The following is an 18228-nucleotide window of genomic DNA, read 5'->3' as shown; positions in this document are numbered from 1 at the left end:
GCTGGCAAGGTCAGGTGACCAGCAACATCGTCGCCACGATTGGATCAAGACGCCAGCTGTGCTTGCAGGGCTAGCTACAGCTAGCTATAAATATAATAACATAAATATACTATTATCAGCATTATAGACCGCAAAGGAAGAATCCACATGAGCTTCAACCCCGAGGACAGTATCCACGTAACCTAAGCAACGATGACAACGACACAGTACGTGCTGTCACATGAATACACGACCGCTGGGTTAGCCAGCTAGCTACCGTAGCCATCGGAGCTAGCTGGCTACTTGTTTACAAGCTAGCCTCCCTGATCCTAAAGACAGCAGGCAACGCTAATAAAGCGAGCAGGTGGACAATGGTTTGTTAGATGAGATTAGCCGTGTTAGCCGATAGCAATGTTATGTATGGCCAGTGTAGTAGTGTGTTAGCTGACGGTTAGCTGTCTGGCTTGTTAGGATAAAAGGAAAGCTGTACCCTTTGGTGTCTGACCCAAATAGGCTGGCTAAGCTAGCTTTACAAGTACAGTATCTACCTAGCTCATCTACTGCTGGTTAGCTAACTATGGTCATGGTAGTAGGTGGCCAACCCGTTTAGCTTGTGTGAACAAACCAAGTAACACTGTTCTCTGGAACATTGCACTCGATTCCTATAACAGCATCACTTGGCACAGTCTGCTGTACTGTGCATTGAGCCAGTATCTTGTTGTGAAGTAAGATCCACAATTCCTTCAAAAGTGAAACAACGTCTGCATTCTTACTGTATTCTCTTGTTTTTCCAGGTTCAAACCCATGTAAACAATTGCCTGGCTGGCCAGCTCACAAACTCATTGCCTAAGGGGTTTTCTGCCATAAGGGATAATGTCACATCTGTAAAGATGGGAGGCAGCGGATCAAAGGCCAAAGGTGTTTGGCCTTTCGCAGGTTCAGGAGCGGGAGGGGATTCAGGACCGGGAGGGGATTCAGCCAGCGAGGGGAATGAGCAGTCCGTAGCCCGGCTCAAAAGTTCCAAAAACGCCACCCCGTTTGTTTTCACGAGGAGGAGGTAAATGTCTCCAGGACCAGTGGCCTTAGATAAAGGCCAACAACTACATTTCCCATTTTAATTAGCTGTACTCCAGTATAAACTCCTCTCTTTACCAGGGTGGTGGAGTTAGAGATCAGAGGATTGGGGCTCATTGTAATGCATGGAACGGAATCAGGAATGTGTTTGATACCATTCCTCCCTCCGTTCCATGCATTCCAATGAGCCCGTCCTCCAATCTCTACCTCCACCAGCCTCCACTGCTCTATATACATTAAGTCTTATCCTCAGAAACCAACCTCTTGTTTTGTGATGACAGTTCCCTCTACTATGACGAGGACGGGGACCTGGCCCATGAGTTCTATGAAGAGACTGTGGTGACAAAAAATGGGCGGAAGAGGTCTAAACTGAAGAGGATTCAGAAGAACCTCATACCTCAGGTGAGCTGGGCCCCAGACCTACCTCAGGTGAGCTGGGCCCCAGACCTACCTCAGGTGAGCTGGGTCCCAGACATACCTCAGGTGAGCTGGGTCCCAGACCTACCTCAGGTGAGCTGGGTCCCAGACCTACCTCAGGTGAGCTGGGTCCCAGACATACCTCAGGTGAGCTGGGTCCCAGACCTACCTCAGGTGAGCTGGGTAAACCCTTCAAGTACCTCATACATCAGGTGAGCTGGGCCCCAGACATACCTCAGGTGTGCTGGGCCCCAGACCTACCTCAGGTGAGCTGGGCCCCAGACATACCTCAGGTGTGCTGGGCCCCAGACCTACCTCAGGTGAGCTGGGCCCCAGACCTACCTCAGGTGAGCTGGGTTAACCCTTCAAGTCCCAGACAGAGTGATGTTTTGTTCAGTACGTTTCCAGCTACCCCTCAGTGTGGTATGATGAGTCAGCTACCCACCAGCACTACCTTCTGCTGGCCTGCAATAGAGACTGTTTGCACGCACACACACACACACACACACACACACACACACACACAGTCACACCCACTTATATCATTGCTGCTATATATAGCTTTTTTGCACTATTTATCTCACTGCACTTATTGTTCGACTGTTATTACTTGATAGTATATGGATAGTATAGGTAGCTCGTAATAAGCATTTCATTGTACCTTTACAGCTGTGCCCTGTGTGCATGAACTCTGATTTGATTTGGTGTTGTTTGGTTTTAATGTGGCTGTTGTCTCTGTTTGCAGGGAGTTGTGAGGCTCGACTACCCCCGGATCCACGTAGACTTCCCTGTCATCCTCTGTGAGATGTGAATAAAACGGGACCGGTCTAAATGTGGAAGGCACCTTTCAGTCAGAGTCTGCCCCACTCGACACTCCCTCCCCCAGCCAAGCAAGCCCCACAGTCACCCTAAGCTCCATCCCCAATGCTTGTTGTCCTCTTGAGGCGATGGGGAGGGGGTCTGACTACACACTGAAGCTGTGGACGGAAGACCGCAGCTTATGCCGCGGAGAGGACGAGAAGAGGTGGAATAGATGTTTTGGTGAAAGATAGAACATAGAAGTTACAGTTCTGCCTTTTGTGACATTTGTAGAGGTGTGTGTGTGTGTGTGTGTGTGTGTGTGTGTGCGTGCGTGTGTGTGTGTGTGTGCGTGTAAGAGAGAGAGAGAAAGAGAGCACTCCAAATAATAAGGTTTATGAACTACCACCCTGTATTCAGTATGTTGACAATGTTCTTGTTGTACTATCATATCTACGTCTGCCTCGATGAAGGGAGCCCAGACCTGCACTAGTGACCTTTTCATGTAAATACAGTAACTAGAGTTGTCTGAGTTGGAAATACTTGAATAAATGGTAAACCAGGCTAAAAAAAACAAAAAAGAGCGTCTTGAGCCTATCCCCCTTCATTCCCCAGCCCACATTATGACTCACAATGACAAATCAGATCAGGGCACATTCAGACACCGGAAAGACCCCTACACTTGATCTTTATGAAGAGCTGTGTTTCCCATAGCAACGCGGTCATGGGTTTAGGATCGAGATTGGAGCGGCATGGATGCACACCCCAAGAAGCCAGAATTTCTGTAGCAGATCAGTTTACAATACCAAGTAACTGAAACTTAATGTGTTGGTTTTGAGTGACAGTAGATCATTGTGATAGGAACGTATACGTTATAATAAGCAGTAGTTTGAATCACACTTATCTCGCTGCTGTACATCTGTTTGAGCAACAGGTGGCAGCATTCTATTGCGTCTATGTTAGCTGTGAGTCATTCATAGGTTTGAATCCGTTTTTTTTTTTTTTCCGATAATTCTTCATATCAGTTTCTTTTGTCATATGTAATGACTTAGCCTAGTTATTCAACAACTGATGAAAAATGTAGTTGTCCATGAACACGTACTTTATTACTAAAGAATTTCTTTGCATATGACATGTAAAATGCCCCTGTAATGGAAATGTGTAATCTATCTGTGTAGTAAATTATGGCCAATGATCTATATACCTATATATATATGTACATATAGATCAGTGCCATTGACCATATGGTCAGTTTAAATGTCATGTTACTGCCATTAAATAGCATGTGGCAGACCAGGGCATGGCAAGCATCTCTCTGGCCCCTGTAATTGTGTGGAATGTGGTTGGGTGTGTTCGGAGGTCAGAGGTCATTCACTTTGATGTATTTCCTCTCCATTGTGCTTTGATGTTCAGCACACTTCCCCCTGGCAATGAGGTTACTCTGAAGGGGAAAAGGCCTCATACAAGGACCATTAACACATTAAAGCAGTGCCGTCAGTGCTGATGGACTAAGACATGTATGAAACTACACTGTACTTGACAGACAGGGAGGGTTAGTGAACTGTAAACTATGTACATATCAAAGTGAAATAAGTGTGTGTGTGTGTGTGTGTGTGTGTGTGTGTGTGTGTGTGTGTGTGTGTGTGAGTGTGTGTGTGTGTGTGTGTGTGTGTGTGTGTGTGAGTGCATATGTATGCATGCTCTCTGGATAGTGTAAATAAATATGTACATTTTCTACAAAGCCTGTGTCTGTGTGTTGTTTGACTCATGATATGACTTTACAAAGCCTGCGTCTGTGTGTGTTGATTATGAGTAATGATTATGTTTAGGTTATCTATACACGTTGTTCATGTTGCTATCCATGACTGTTCACCACATGACCACATCAGTCAAGTTACAGAATACAGTGTGTCTGTGTGTGTGTGTGTGTGTGTGTGTGTGTGTGTGTGTGTGTGTCCAATGTTGTATGGTCCTGATTCCTGAAGTAGTGTGTGTGCATGATGGAGGTGACTGGGCGTGTGTTTCCAGTTCCTGTCACATTGTTTTCTCTTCCTGGCGACGCCTGAGAGCTGATGATGTAACGTTCAAGGGTCAGGGGTCAAAGGGAAACGGAAGGTAGAAGGAAACTGCACATCCCCTCTCTTCCCTCTCTTTCTCTCTCACGCACGCACACACACACACACACACACACACACACACACACACACACACACGCACAAACACACACACACACACACACACACACACACACACAAAAGTCTGATGACGTCAGCAGCAGGTGAGTCAGCAGACCGCAGGGAACAAATAGCGGAACCTTCAACACAGGAAAAGGAGGTCTCTTTTTTCCCAATCATGTGCTCTCGAATCCCACGTGTCACACGCAAGCATCCTTTCTTCCTCCCTAGCCTCATCCCCCCATCTCCTCGTTTCAAAGCCCTGTAACTCTGCCTGCTCTGCATTTATCCACAGCATTTGGCAAAATGACAGCATGTGGTACTTGGTTGGTTCATTGAGCCATTGCCAATGGCCGTCATCACATGCGGTGCCCCAAGCAGTGACATCTGCAGGCCAGATGCCTGTGCCCTGTGTCCGGAGTATGTTTACAGTCTAATAGCCCTTTTGATCTATCGTTCTAACGACAGTTGAAATAGAGATCAAAATAGGTCTAAGTATTGTGATGACATTTTTGTATGGCAGGCAGTTAAGGCAGAGTGTAGTTTAGTTTGACCATGCCTTGTGTGCTGTAAGTACCAATGGAGTCTTGGGGGTAGAGAAAGGGACAGGGGTTTCCAATGTGATATTGTGCAATGTGTTGATATATTGTTATACATCTGTGCAGGACACAGGCACTGTGTCAAGAAAAGTAAAGCACTACTACTATTTGGAGCCCTGGGCTTGGGCAATGATACTGCAACAATGTATCTATTTTTATGACTAGTAGCAAACTTTATGGACTGACGCATGTCAAGTGTTTGAATGGGACACAGGCTATTCAGTTGCTTTACTTATTATTATCAACAAGAGGGCAAATCAGTTTAACACAATTGCCTAAGATTTACCGAAGTGTTTTGGTGTAGTACTATACTAAGATAACCAATTGACACGCCTCCAAATATTTTAATTGAACCGTGTATTTCGCCACTCCCCCCTTTTCGCTCTGAATGGAACATTCTGAAGTGGCTTCGCACTCGGGATAGGCGAGTGAGCGCAACTGACAACAGCAGTACGGGGGGTACGGTGAATACTTGAACTGAAGTTGGGACGAAATGGACGAACTACACAAATGACAAACGAACTGCCTTTTATGTTCATACATATTGCGGCAGATTATTCAAAGCTCTAGTTGCTTGGACCGGTTTGTTTAATTTACCCTTTTCCAACTTATTTTAAGGGAAAGACAAACGTCCTGGAATTTTGGGAATGGTTTCTCACTCTGCGGAGCAAGGTACTGTAACGTTTTGGATTTTCCTGTTCAGTAGTTCACTGATAAACACGGAGTAGAAAATGGGTAGCACTCTACTCTAAGCAAAAATGTAAAGGTAACGTGTTTATCGACAGCATGTGTCATTCAGCATAGGCTACTGTATATATGTTTACAGTAAAGTTCCCTAAACTAATGACAGAAAGTTCAACTGATCCAAATAACTGTCCATTTTATTACATACGTTCATAAGCCTACTGCATGTGTTGAACTTGTGTTGTGGCATTGCGTTAATTGGTATTCAGGTGTCATTTATAGCTATTCATAGTGTCAAATTGGCAATTAGATATCAAAATATCAAGTCACTCACTTTACTACTTTACTACTTGACTTTTTCAACCTTTTGAACTCGTAACAGGAGAGCAGAGAGTGACAGCCCTTTCTGTGAATTCACCACAAAAGTCATGTTGCTCTGGACTCAGCTTGAGTGGAGAGCGTTGCTGCTGGTTACCCTTCTGTGGGACTGCTTCTGTGCACAGGGCCTGAAGCCGACAAGATGGCCACTCTATCCCCAAAAGCCCCTGCTCCTGGCCTGGAATGCCCCGACGGAAGACTGCTATCCACGTCATTCTATTCAATTTGACCTCGAGCAGTTCCAGATCAAGGCCTCACCCAACGAGGGCTTTGTCAAACAGGACCTCACCATCTTCTACAAGGACCGCATGGGCTTATACCCCTCATTTGAGCCTGACGGTACCGCGGTGAACGGCGGGCTCCCTCAGGCCGCCAGCCTCACCCAGCACCTGGAGAAGATGCCCGAGGGCATGCAGAAGTACATCCGGGAACCCGGGGCCAAGGGGCTGGCGGTAATCGACTGGGAGGACTGGCGCCCACTGTGGATCCGCAACTGGGACGTCAAGGACGTGTACCGCAGACGCTCGCGCCAGCTGGTGGCCCAGAAGAACCCCACCTGGCCCCCGGAGCGTGTGGGGAAAGTGGCCCAGCAGGAGTTTGAGATGTCGGCCCGGAAGTTCATGCTGGAGACCCTGCGGCTCGCCAAGAGCCTGCGGCCCAACCAGCTGTGGGGGTTCTACCTGTTCCCCGACTGTTACAACCACGACTACAGGAACACGCTGGAGAACTACACGGGCCGCTGCCCCGACGTGGAGGTGGCCCGGAACGAGCAGCTCAAGTGGCTTTGGACCGAGAGCACGGCCCTCTTCCCCTCCGTCTACATGGTCACTCTGCTGCGGTCCTCAGCCTCCGGGCGCCAGTTCGTCCGGAACCGGGTGAAAGAGGGGATGAGGCTGGCGTCGTCGGGCGACGGGCTGGCTCGGCCGGTCTTCGTGTACGCCCGGCCCACCTACACTAACGGGCTGGACCTGCTGACAGAGGTGAGGGGGCGTGGCATGCTGCACACACGGATGCCGGCCATGTAATGCCGATCAGGAGGAATGACCCTTGACCTTTCCCTTGACCTTTTCCTTTACATTGTGTATTGTATGTGATGTATGTATTTTAGGAAAGATCCGTACTGAGATTGTGTCGTACACACACACACACACACACACACACAGGGAAAAGGTTGTCAAAATCTAGTCTAAATGAAGTATAGCGCTGACCCTGACACACAGATCTCCCTTTCTAGAACCCTACACCTTTATCTGTAGCTGCAGCCCTTTCCTGCTCCATTAGCAGACACCCCAATACGTGTGTGTGTGCGTGCGTGCGCGTGCGTGCGTGCGTGCGTGCGTGCGTGCGTGCGTGCGTGCGTGCGTGCGTGCGTGCGTGCGTGCGTGCGTGCGTGCGTGCGTGTGTGTGTGTGTGTGTGTGTGCGTGCGTGCGTGCAGGATGGGTGTTGGTCAAGTTTCACAAAACGACTCGCTAACACCCTATAGAGCACTTCCTTACGGAGGCATAAACAGATAAGAGCTGGTCACTTACAAAGGCTATGACCTCCCTCCCTCCCTCTCTCTCCCTCCCTCCCTCCCTCTCCCTCTCCCTCTCTCTCTCTCCCTCTCTCTCTCTGTCTCTCTCCCTCTGTCTCTCTCCCTCTCTCTCTCTGTCTCTCTCCCTCTCTCTCTCTCTCTCTCCCTCCCTCTCTCTCTCTGTCTCTCTCTCTCTCTCCCTCTCTCTCTCTGTCTCTCTCCCTCCCTCCCTCCCTCTCTCTCTCTCCCTCTCCCCCTCCCTCTCTCTCTCTCTCTCTCCCTCCCTCTCTCTGTCTCTGTTTCTGTCTCTGTCTCTCTGTTTCTGTCTCTCTCTGTCTCTCTCTCTGTTTCTGTCTCTCTCTCTCACACACACACACACACACACACACACACACACGGATGCTGACTGTGCTCTGTGTGCTGTGCATTCCATGGTCATGTGTAAATGGTGTCCCCTGCCTGCAGACGGACCTGGTCTCCACCATCGGAGAGAGTGTGGCACTGGGGGCGGCAGGCATCATCCTCTGGGGAGACTCCACGTACGCCAGCAGCAAAGCAAGTGTCCACGCGCCACCATGATGCCAACACACGCAATCACTGAACCTTTAAATAGACCACACTAAACCACAATGCACTGCATCGCTCAATGACCACCTCACATGACCTCTCTGCATGTCACAGTATCAAAGTCAGAGTCACAGCCAACCGCTCGACGCCATAGTCGACCACTTGATCATCAGCTGACATCTAGCTTGAACACACCAATCCTAACAAACAATCCTATCTGATGGGGGTTTTTATTTAATTTTGGGTTTCATGCCAGCGTTTCTGTTCCTAACGTTCTCTGTCCATGTCTCTCTTTAGGCCGTCTGCTCCAGCCTGAACCAGTACCTGCGAGGTCCGCTGGGCCGGTACCTGCTCAACGTCACCACAGCCGCGGAGCTCTGCAGCCAGACGCTGTGCGGCTCCCAGGGGCGTTGCCTCCGCAGACACCCCGACACGGACACGTACCTGCACCTCAGCCCCCTCACCCACAGCATCACCAGCCAGGCCGGCAGGTTGAAGGTCACCGGTCAGCTCGGGGACACGGAGAGGAAGGACTTTGAGGCGGAGTTCCAGTGCCAGTGCTTCAGGGGTTACGAGGGCGAGGGGTGTGTCCAGAGAGACCCCCTATATCAGCGGGGGCTAGCGCCTCGGGCCGTGGGAACTTGGGGGCTCTGTCTTCTCCTGCTGCTTGCCACTCTCCTTCTCTGGTGACGTAGACACACCCAGAGCTGGCTGCAATCAGATTCTTGAGCGTTTTCCATGACGCCTACCCCAGGGGAGGCTGGCGGGGGCGGACATCGGAAGATTGGCTCATTGTAATGCATGGAATGGAATGGGGTGGGTCTGACGGTGTTTCTGCCAGATACTGTTACTCATTCTGTTCCATTTATTTGATATGATTATAATGAGACCGTCCTCTGATTTCTACCTCCACCAGCCTCCCCCTGATCTTCACATACTCACACATGGACAAGCATACACCTGTCGGTAGGGCGCCATTGTATTTACTGTGCCCCAGATTGCTATACAGTTGGTGAATCTATGAAAACAAGTGAGACTTTGGGAGAAACTGTGCAACAAAGCAGAGTTATGGTTGTTTATTGTGTTTTCACATCGGAGGGCTTGCTGGAAATAACTTTGTTTACATTGCTCTCTTGTTCTCCTCCATCCCACTATCGCTCTCCTTCTTTCTCAAGGTGTCATTTTCCCATGACACGAAAAAAATCTAATCTTTTTGGACACGCATGGGTGATATGTTTATGTGTGCGCGTACAACTGTGCTTCCGAAGTGCTTGTGTGATGGTGTGTGTGTGCGTTCAAATGGGGCAGGTGCACTTGATTCTTGGAATAGCACAAAATAGTAGTAGTTTTTTTCTAGTATGGTAAATATTTGTATTTATATGAATGTATTTAGTTGTGTTTTTATTTTTTTGCCTGTTATTTCCTGGCCAAAGCAAGACTACTGTATTCTCTCAAGAACAGTGCATCTGTTTCATTGTGTCCTTCACTCCCCATTAATCACAGCTGTTCTGCAGTATATCAAAACTACCACTTGATTTTTGACACTGTCGACCCCCCTGCACAGCTCTCCCTCATGTACATTTTCTACAGTTAATATGTTTAACTGATTGACTGGTTATCTTGCAGCACTCCAATTATGGACTTTTCGTTTTTGTATTTATACTTGGCAAATTGTTGCCCCTACAGACTGACATTCATGTGCTAACTGACATTCATGTGCTAACTGACATTCATGAGCTAACTGACATTCATGTGCTAACTGACATTCATGAGCTAACTGACATTAATGTGCTAACTGACATCCATGTGCTAACTGACATCCATGTGCTAACTGACATTAATGTGCTAACTGACATTCATGTGCTAACTGACATTCATGTGCTAACTGACATTCATGTGCTAACTGACATTAATGTGCTAACTGACATTAATGTGCTAACTGACATTCATGTGCTAACTGACATTCATGTAGTAACTGACATTCATGTAGTAACTGACATCCATGTGCTAACTGACATTCATGTAGTAACTGACATCCATGTGCCAACTGCTAAGATGCTTTCACCATGTCCTAGCTCTATTGTGACATAAGTAGTTTACAAGAAAATAAACAGTTGTGCCTTCTCGTGAGTCAACTTTGTGACAGCAACGATGCATTTATGTTTGTAGTTTTTTAGTTGGAATGATGCCCGAAGGCATCCATGCTCATTGGCAATAGCCTACAAGTCCCATGTGTACTAATGCAGCTCACGGTCATCATTGTATGTAAATGATGATGTACAGTACCAGTCAAAAGTGTGGACACACCTTCTAATCTACATTGTAGATTAATATTGAAGACATCAAAACTATGAAGGAACACATATGGAATTATGTAGTAAAGCAAAAAAGTGTTAAACAAACCAGAATATGTTTTATATTTTAGATTCTTCAAAGTAGCCACCTTTTGCTTTGATGACAGCTTTGCACACTCTTGGCAAGTTTGTGTCCAAACTTTTGACTGGTACTGTACATTTATGGTAAATTCAATGCTAAACTGAGTGTTATTGAGTGCCTGTGTCCAATTTGAAAATGCAGTCAAAGAAAGGACCGAAATCTAGAGAAGTCTGTCATGAGCGCAGCTGGTTGATCAGGGACACTTTTTAGGCCTGCCACAACTTTAGCGACTCCCCCTATGCCCCCCTATAATTGTAGGGTACTGCAAGCCAGGAGTTATTTTGGACTCTTTCAAGTCTGCAGCAAGCCTTACATTTTCCAGTTTCCAGGGCAGGGGCATTGTGACAACATGGAAGGAAAGAAGGGAAATGGCTCTATGTCGAGCTTTTACTTCCAAATTGGTGCAGATTCAAACAGAATGACAGTGAAGGACCTGAAGTGATCAATGACAGGGGATCAGAAGGTGGATCAAGATGAGTACAAGATGATGTTTTCCTTGACAAGACAGGCACCTGGGGGGGCGCTTAGTGGCGTAGCACACTAATGTGCTTACCACGTAATCGCAAGGTTCCTGGTTCGATTCCGACCCTCGACCTATCTTGCATGTCATCCCTCCTCTCTCCCATCCTTCCTGTCAATCTCTACTGTCTCTATCCCAATAAAGCAGAAATGCCCTAAACACACACACACACACACACACACACATATATATATATATATATATATATTAAAAAAGACAGGCACCTGGGGGAAAGTTCTGGATGAGCCATTTCTCAAAGTATAATTCTCCTGTGCATTCACAGTTGTACCTGGTTCTACGTCAGACTTAGTGTTGCACTGATTGGTCTTTTCTTATGGGAGGAATCCAAGTCAGCCTATCGTATTAGAACACTGTAACAGGTTCTAGGTTTCAAATCAACAATGAGCTGTTCACATCAATTTCTTGCAGGGTATGAAGACGCCTGCAGATGTGAGACCTTGGCCAAATAATTAACTACTTCTGCTAATCTTATCTTGCCTTGTGCCCTGTGACCTGTAGACCCCAAACTCTCTGGGTCCCACGAGATAACATTAAGGAGTACAACTATTCTCTGATTCATGCTAGACACCTGCATATGACTTCACACTCACAGACAAAGAGACTGTTCTGTTATCAAAAGTTAACTACATTGTTGAAGCAGAATATGTCAAACAAAGCAAAAGTCAATACACCAAAGTCAATATGGCCCTGCTTCTCTACCTAGGCCTTTATTTAAGTGAGACTTGGGGGGGGGGGGGGACTCTTTAATAGGCTACAGCAATGTAGGCCAACTTTAACTGCTTTCCTCTTTCGTAATTGTCGGGTGGCAAAGGCAAACGTTTTTTAGACCATTCATACAGCAGGCCTACCTCACCATACAGTAGGCTTACACTATTGTACACTATAGTATTTTATATACACTCTCATAATGCAGTGAAAAGTAATCCAGATTAAGTTCAATAATAACCAAAAGTGGACAGGCATGGCTACGTCTAGCGATCTCATTTGCATGGTGATTCAAAACGAAACAAATCTGTTACTGTACAAATCTATAACTGTATCTTTTCCGCTCGCTGATTCAACCGTGCAGGGGATCAGTCCACTGTGTCTTTAACAAATCACCACGGTAAAAAGCGAATGTACCGCCTAGTTCTCTCTGATTGGTGGTCTGAGACTCTAGAAATTGTCTTGCTACTTGTCTTCTCTTTTTCCTTCTCAGTTCTTCCTCTTTTTCGGGATCTGAGAACAGGGTCACGGGACGGCAATCATTTCCCTCCATGGTCAGTTGACTGCCCAGCCAGTCCCGACTGCATGTACTCCACTTGCTGACATGGGTAAGTAGACGAGTTACAAGCCGTTATTATCACATTATTCTCCTGACATGACCTCTCTATTCTTTTGGGAAGAGACAGTCAACATTTCGCAATGTTTACGTTACACAACTACAACGAGGAGCATAACTGTCAAACTTCGGATTGGTCCAATAAGCACTACTAACGTTATTATGGGCAATAATTCTCTGCACTGCATTTTACGTGTAGGAGTCCCTCCAATTTCTTTTTATGAAGCCTACTCTTTTGAATGAGGTGTGTCACTTACTCAGAACTTTGACTATGTGCACATCAGGGGAGGCTGGTGGAGGTAGAAATTGGAGGATGGGCTCATTGTAATGCATAGAATAGAATGAGGAATCATATCAAACACTTGTGATTGATACCATTACTTATTCCATTCAATGCATTACAATGAGCCTGGTCTCCGATTTCTACCTCCACCAGCGTCCCCTGAATTAACCTTCAACTCAAATCTGACATACTGTAGGAGTATTACATAGAATTGTATTTTCTCTGTGTCTGCAGGTATGCCATTAATTTACCCCGTGGTGCTCCTGTGCTTGAATGGGGTGGTAGGCCATGTTCTTGGCATGCAGTATGGACGACCCCCTCCCTCCCTATCCCAGGTGCCCTTCCTCACCGCGTGGAACGCCCCCACAGCCCTCTGCAAGTCTCGCTACGGGGTGGACCTGGACCTGGGAGTGTTCAACATAGTCCAGAACCAGAACCAAAGTTTCATGGGTGACAACATCACCATCTTCTACAAGGACCGGCTGGGCCTCTACCCGTGGTACTCCCAAGGGGAAGCTGTGCACGGCGGGGTACCACAGAACTCCAGCCTGGGCGAGCACCTCAGGGCTGCCGCTGACAACATCCGAGCCTACATCCCAGACAGGGAATTCCAGGGGCTGGCTGTGGTGGACTGGGAGGACTGGAGACCGATGTGGGAGCGCAACTGGGAAAGCAAGCAGGTGTACTGGGAGGGTTCCAGGGCACTGGTGAAGGCCAGGCACCCGGACTGGAGCCCCGTTCAGGTGGAGGTGGTTGCCCGCAAGGAGTTTGAGGAGGCAAGCCGGGCGTTCATGGAGGGCACCCTCAAGCTGGGGGAGAGGGATAGGCCTAAGGGTTTGTGGGGCTTTTATGGGTTCCCCAGCTGCTATAACTACTACAAAAACACAACAGCGAACTACACAGGGAAATGTCCCCCCACAGAGATAAAGAGGAACGACGCCCTGTTCTGGCTGTGGAACGTCTCCTCCGCCCTCTACCCAGATATCTACCTGGACTTGAAGATGAGAGGGCTCGGCAAAGAGATCCTCCTCTACACACGTCACCGGGTGTTGGAGGCCATGAGGGTGGGGGCGCAGGCGACCCCCGTGCCCCCCCCCGTGCTTCCCTACGCTCGCATCGTCTACACGTACTCACTGGAGTTTCTCTCCCAGGTAGGCGTCCCCCTCTGGTTCTCTCCCAGGTAGGCGTCCCCCTCTGGTTCTCTCCCAGGTAGGCGTCCCCCTCTGGTTCTTTCCCAGGTTGGCGTCCCCCTCTGGTTCTTTCCCAGGTAGGCGTCCCCCTCTGGTTCTTTCCCAGGTAGGCGTCCCTCTCTGGTTCACTGCTAGACTGGCAGTCCCTGTATCAGTGCAATTGTATGAGTCTGACTTTTTTAGGTTGAAGTAGAGGTCCTCAGATTGTATTTGATGGTATTTGTATGGACACAGATACCATCCAACAAAATCTGAGAACCTCTACTTTAACCTCACAGTAATTGTTTGATTTCAAATCCAAACTTTTGGACTACAGAGCCAAAAGAAGAAAAAATAATGCTTCACTGTCCCGTTACATACACAGGGCACTGTATATGACTACAGTACATCCATGTCTGCCTTGGTCTGCTTCTTGTACAGGAGGACCTGGTTCACACCATCGGGGAGAGCGCTGCTTTAGGATCTGCAGGAGTAGTGCTGTGGGGAGACGCGATCTACGCCAAATCTAAGGTACTTTTTAAATTATAATACATTTCAAGATAATCAATTGTCTGTCATACATTTTTTTTTAAATATGTTTTTAGGGCATTTCTGCTTTATTGGGATAGAGACAGTAGAGATTGACAGGAAGGATGGGTGAGAGAGAGGAGGGATGACATGCAAGATAGGTCGAGGGTCGGAATCGAACCAGGAACCTTGCGATTACGTGGTAAGCGCATTAGTGTGCTACGCCACTGAGCGCCCCCAATTGTCTGTCATACATATGCACAAATCCACACACATCATCGACGTGTGTAGAACTGTATTTTGTCATTGTGCTCACCAGGCACGGAATGACCTGCAGGATACACCAAGACTTGCTGTTTTAGTGTCATTGGGCCATCTTAGGAACTTGATGAAGGATTCCTCAGTGGAGGAGTGGTCTTGTTATTATTGATTGTTGTCTGTAAAAATGTTATTGCCTGTGTAAATTGTGTCCTTTTTAAAATCTTGAGGTGTATAAATAATAGAAATGTGTATATATTTTGTAATCAGGGCACCCTTGAAAAAGAGACCTTGGTCTCAAAGGGACTCCCCCTGAATAAGAGACAGGGTTAGGTTCATGGGGTCTTAAGAGTCTAATGATTCATTGTGATTTACTCTGTTTACCAGGGGTCTTGTGAAGCAGTGAAGGCCTACCTGGATGAAACCCTGGGTCGTTACCTGGTCAATGTGACCACCGCAGCCACTCTGTGTAGCCGAACGGTGTGCTTCTCTCGGGGGCGATGCCAGAGGAAAGTCCCAGGCTCCCGGGCCTACCTCCACCTGGACCCGGAGGCCTGGACAGTGGTGCCAGAGAAGAGACCACAGGGTGGGCAGCTCTACAGAGTGCTTGGACAGCTAAAGCCTCATGAGGCTGTGGACCTGGAGTCCAAGTTCCAGTGCCAGTGCTTCCCTGGCTGGACTGGGAAACGCTGCTCCAAGCCCCTGTCAGGCTGAGAGACTGTTTGTTTCAAGGGACATTAGCAGCTACATTAGCCACCTCTGGTTTCAATGTGGAACTGCGCTCTTTCTCTCTCTCTCTCTCTCTCTCTCTCTCGTGCGCGCGCGCTCTCTTGCACTCTGTCTGTCTCTGTTTGTCTGTCTGTCTGTCTCTCTCTCTTTCTCTCTCTCCTGCGTGCTCTCTTGCTCTGTCTGTCTGTCTCTCTCTCTCTCTCTCTCTCTCTCTCTCTCTCTCTCGCTCTCATACATAGTACAAAGGGACAAGTTATAACCTCAGCCAATTAAGGAGATCCTCTTCATATTGACTGCCGGTTGCCAATTTCAGCTATGAATGAGCTCCACGGTTGGAGCCACCAAGCCCTTCATTAGAGCCCTGTGTTCTGCTAGGTCACTAACTGGAGACGTGGTGAAATTTACCTATGGTTGTTTACAGCATGTGGATGCATGCACTGTAATTGGGTTGTTGGTCAGAATTGGGTTATTCTTGAACTTGAAATGTTACAGAAAGTGTTGTATACGTATTCCCTTAGGAAGGGAGTGCATTAATGTGAGGTATACCTACGGGAGATTGTGGTGATTGTGTGTAAGTGAATTCTCACAGAAATAAAGCTCTCAGTAAATTGGTGTGCATCGATCCTGTGAAGGTCATGTTGACCGAAACATCACATGTTTTAACTACTGTTAAAGCTTTAAAAGTAGACCAGTGTCTGTCTGCTCCGTGAGTTGCATTGAAGATAAGTGTTATCCCCACAGACATGGTCAACGACACACACTCTCATTTACAACAGTGTCAGTTGTTATGATACGCAGTAGCGAACAAGGTGCTGTGTGACTTGGCGCTTGGAGTTGTCATTGCGGTTAGTGGCCACTAGGTGGCAGTACGGAACAGCCGATTTTAAAACAAGAATTAACCAGGTCCTGTGTTATCTTTGATAAAAGCTGGTCACCAAGGAGTGTGAGTCAAGTGGCCATACACTAGATATGATCCGACTGAATAACCATACATACACACAGACATTCTTACGTCGCAATTTCAAAGCTCATAACGTGTTTAGTAGTGCTCATCCACTGGACTACGTCGACAGTTGTTGAAAGCCAGAGTCTCAGAGAGCTTAGGAACATACCGTGACCCCGATGACCTTGATAGATCTACAAGCGGCGTCTTTATCTGATGGCTGCCGCTCCAAAGCGGTGTAGTTGTTCTGTAATTTCCCCAGCTCCCCTGGAAGATGGGCGGAACAGAGGACCAGACTCCCAGAAGGCCGCGCTGCGTTTCCTACTTCCCTCCTTTATCACAGCTCGCTGGATTGCGAGGAAATGAGGAACAGATAGGAGATATTTTTTTAAAGTAGAAGAGAAGAGAAGAGAGAGATATCAAAAGACATCTGTTTTCACTCAACCCTTCGTTCCCATGTATGTGTACTGTCCTCGAGGAGGAACCACACCTAGAATTGTCGAACTTGAAGCAAACTACAAATGGTTTTTGACACCATATCCTTTGCGTTTGAAGATGTTTATTTTTTTTTTAAATATGTTTTTAGGGCATTTCTGCTTTATTGGGATAGAGACAGTAGAGATTGACAGGAAGGATGGGAGAGAGAGAGGAGGGTTGACATGCAAGACGGGTCGAGGGTCGGAATCGAACCAGGAATCTTGCGATTACGTGGTAAGGGCATTAGTGTGCTACGCCACTAAGCGCCCCTGAAGATGGTTTTAAATTGCGTGGATACACAATAATGATAAGTGGAAGGAAAACAAAAAATGGTATAACAACCATTACTGTGTTGACTATGTTGATCATGTCAGACAAATGGTTGCCTCTCAAGTTGATTGACGTTTTAACTGGGCCTTGCAATCTGTTCATCAGTTTGCTATTATCCGTTCAGCAGGAGCGGAAAATAATACATTTCCTTCCTGTCCAACGGAAGATGAGAAATGGATTTGCGATCTGCTATGTTTTGAAATCTCATGAAATATGGAGTCGTTTTGAGGTGTGGCAAGAAAATTCAGATACTGAAGCTTTCGCTGGGCTTGTAGTGATGGACCTGTGAGGGTTTAGATTACACCATATTACTCTCACTGTGAAACATCATATCAGTGTAGCTCAAAAAACATTTAAATCAATGTGAAACTACTTCTCCAGGCTATTGTATGGGTGTATCCCCTCCCAGTTCAAACCCTATCATAGGCAGTGGAGGCTGCTGGGGGCAGAAATTGGAGGACGGGCTTGTTGTAATGCATGGAACGGAATGAGGAATGGTATCCTCTTATTCGGTTCCATGCATTACAATGAGCCTGTCCTCCGATTTCTGCCTCCACCAGCCTCCCCTGCTGTAGATGACCCAGGGTAGATAAGCCTTAATGAGAGGCCACAGCGACTGTTTATCTGGCTTAACTCCCCAAACAAGTGGACCTCTCATTTCCTCTAACCCCTGTCAGCTCCAGCCCCTCCATCTCTCTATCCTCACATCTCCACGTTTCTTCATTTTGGCGTCTCGCTCTGTCACCCCCCCCCCCACCGCCCTCCCCCCCCCACCCTGGTCACGCCTCACCCACCCCACCCCCACCCCCACCCTCACCCCCCCCTCCCCTGCCACTCGGTCTCGGTCTAGAGAGCGTCTTGGTCGCTCTTGGTTTAATAAGCGTTTCGTCACGCTCGCTGTCCATGTCCTTCAGAAGAGTCAAGTCTCTGATCCGCCTCCACGGGGCTCTTATTGTCCTCTGAGTCCCGGGGAAGTCATGTTCTCTGCCCTATGAGCAAGCCTGCGGTTTCTGTTCATTGATCACTGGA

General features: G+C 47.5%; 2 protein-coding genes across 2 annotated transcripts; both read left to right on the top strand.

Moving 5' to 3' along the window:
* Positions 1-54: 54 nt before the first annotated feature.
* On the top strand, positions 55-3965 carry tusc2a (tumor suppressor 2, mitochondrial calcium regulator a). Its single transcript, XM_083669281.1, has 4 exons — positions 55-206; positions 774-1036; positions 1335-1455; positions 2216-3965. The coding sequence occupies exons 2-4, from the start codon at positions 870-872 to the stop codon at positions 2279-2281; spliced, it is 354 nt and encodes a 117-aa protein (XP_083525407.1). The 5' UTR covers positions 55-206; positions 774-869; the 3' UTR covers positions 2282-3965.
* A 1600-nt stretch (positions 3966-5565) lies between these two features.
* Positions 5566-16066, top strand: LOC310803691 (uncharacterized protein). The gene is made up of 9 exons (XM_083668544.1): positions 5566-5713; positions 6108-7083; positions 8083-8178; positions 8488-8870; positions 10879-10895; positions 12385-12474; positions 13000-13916; positions 14376-14465; positions 15108-16066. The coding sequence occupies exons 2-9, from the start codon at positions 6154-6156 to the stop codon at positions 15432-15434; spliced, it is 2850 nt and encodes a 949-aa protein (XP_083524670.1). The 5' UTR covers positions 5566-5713; positions 6108-6153; the 3' UTR covers positions 15435-16066.
* The last annotated feature ends 2162 nt before the right edge of the window (positions 16067-18228 follow it).

The sequence above is a fragment of the Argentina silus genome, assembly GCF_951799395.1.
Source record: "Argentina silus genome assembly, chromosome: 4".
In the NCBI taxonomy this organism is placed as follows: Eukaryota; Metazoa; Chordata; class Actinopteri; order Argentiniformes; family Argentinidae; genus Argentina; species Argentina silus.
This window is presented reverse-complemented; position numbering and strand designations above follow the sequence as displayed.

Coding starts and splice junctions, on each gene's coding strand:
- tusc2a (XM_083669281.1), top strand. CDS start 870: ATGGGAGGCAGCGGATCAAAGGCCAAAGGTGTTTGGCCTTTCGCAGGT. Junction 1,037..1,334: donor TTTGTTTTCACGAGGAGGAG/GTAAATGTCTCC, acceptor TTGTGATGACAG/TTCCCTCTACTATGACGAGG. Junction 1,456..2,215: donor AGAAGAACCTCATACCTCAG/GTGAGCTGGGCC, acceptor CTCTGTTTGCAG/GGAGTTGTGAGGCTCGACTA.
- LOC310803691 (XM_083668544.1), top strand. CDS start 6,154: ATGTTGCTCTGGACTCAGCTTGAGTGGAGAGCGTTGCTGCTGGTTACC. Junction 13,917..14,375: donor CACTGGAGTTTCTCTCCCAG/GTAGGCGTCCCC, acceptor CTTCTTGTACAG/GAGGACCTGGTTCACACCAT. Junction 14,466..15,107: donor CGATCTACGCCAAATCTAAG/GTACTTTTTAAA, acceptor TCTGTTTACCAG/GGGTCTTGTGAAGCAGTGAA.